General features: G+C 41.2%; 1 protein-coding gene across 1 annotated transcript; it reads right to left on the bottom strand.

Annotated features, from left to right (window-relative positions):
- Nucleotides 1-2: 2 nt before the first annotated feature.
- CSUI_003875 (beta adaptin) lies at nt 3-1,350 on the bottom strand (the record flags this gene model as incomplete). Its single annotated transcript, XM_068064070.1, has 2 exons — nt 1,007-1,350; nt 3-120 (listed from the first exon to the last, which is right to left on the bottom strand). Coding segments are annotated over exons 1-2 (378 nt in total), but the record flags the coding sequence as incomplete, so codon positions are not given.
- Between the last annotated feature and the right edge of the window lie 100 nt (nt 1,351-1,450).

The raw sequence follows: 1,450 nt of genomic DNA, 5'->3' as shown, positions 1-1,450 counted from the left end.
ACATCGAGATCATTCCTAGCCGAAGAAGAAGATGAAGAGTTTCGTCCCTTATTCTTCGATTTATTCGAGGTCTCTTCGTCGTCATTCAAGCCAAGAAGATCCGTAGGACCATCCGCCTCGCTAGACAAGGAAGAAATACATACATATTCATACATATTCATATATATTCATATATACATGTTCATCTTCATACATGGGCCTCCTCACGCTTCTCATCAAAGTCTGCGGGTCTATACGACATGCAGATACATGCAGGTGTGTATAAATACATATCTGGGTCTATACTTAGAGAGAGAGAGATAGGAGCAGTCTTCTATACGGTTTCCTAGCTCCATCCATACAGAAAAGAGAAAAGAAAGAAGATATGCGCCTACACATATCACGTCTCTATATATGCGTAGATATCCATACACGCCCATGAACAGCAGGCATTTCAATACTCAGACATGAAAGAGACATATGTATGTATATATATATATATGTACATCTACAGACAGATGTGTACATCCACATGTATGTACTTCCATCTACAGGTTCATACATGTATGTCTCCTGCACATCAGTTCCTTGTTAAACCACTCCTACTTCTCGATCTATTTCCACATTCCATAGATAAATAGATAGATTGGAAATAGATAGATTGAAGATAAGAGATTACAGATAGATAGATAGATAGATTGAGAATAGATGATAGAGAGATCTCCATCATCTCCCATCCTTTCTTCTCATATCTACACTCACGTATCCCCCCCCTCCTTTACAGGAATAAGAAAGAAGAGAAAGACTTCTATTTAACTAAGCTAAAGCCTCTCCCAGGAAGATCCTATCACTATTATCCATCATAATCCTGCTCTCTCTTTCTTCACTCTTTCTTGAAGAATCTACTCCTCTATCTATCTGTATATCCCCTCCCTCCTCTCTACACAGCCTTCTTCTTCTTCCTTCTTGAAGAGAAAGAGAGAGATAGATTCCATTTGCCTCCCTGCGTTGTTCTTCTTCTTCTGACCTGCCCGACTCTTCTTCACTGCTACCTCCTGAAGAGCTCTCTTCTTCTTCCTCCTTATTACCATCGCTATCGCTCGAGTATTTCTCTTGCTTCTCCATGCCTCTCTTAGCTCTCTCAACTCGCGTGTCTGTCGATTCTTCGTCCTCCTCCTCGTCGTCTGGATGGTGTCTCCGCCCTCCTTCCATCTTCTTCAGTTCTTCAGAGGGATGCATGCGCGTCACGAACGTCTCCGGAAGCTTATGGTAAACCGACGCCAACATAGAAATATTCCCTAAGAAGAAAAGGCATGCACAGGAAAAGGACTATACAGCAACAAAGAAGAAGGGAGAAAGAAGAAATAGAGATCACGAAGAAACAAAGAAAGAACGGACAAATGAGATAAGAAAGAAAAGCAGAGGAGGGTGTAAGAAAGAGAGAGACAAGAATGAGAGAAAGAAGTAAGAA

This window comes from Cystoisospora suis (genome assembly GCF_002600585.1).
Source record: "Cystoisospora suis strain Wien I chromosome Unknown contig_1748, whole genome shotgun sequence".
Lineage (NCBI taxonomy): Eukaryota > Apicomplexa > Conoidasida > Eucoccidiorida > Sarcocystidae > Cystoisospora > Cystoisospora suis.
The sequence above is the reverse complement of the archived record's forward strand: the minus strand, read 5'-3'. Positions and strand labels throughout refer to the sequence as shown.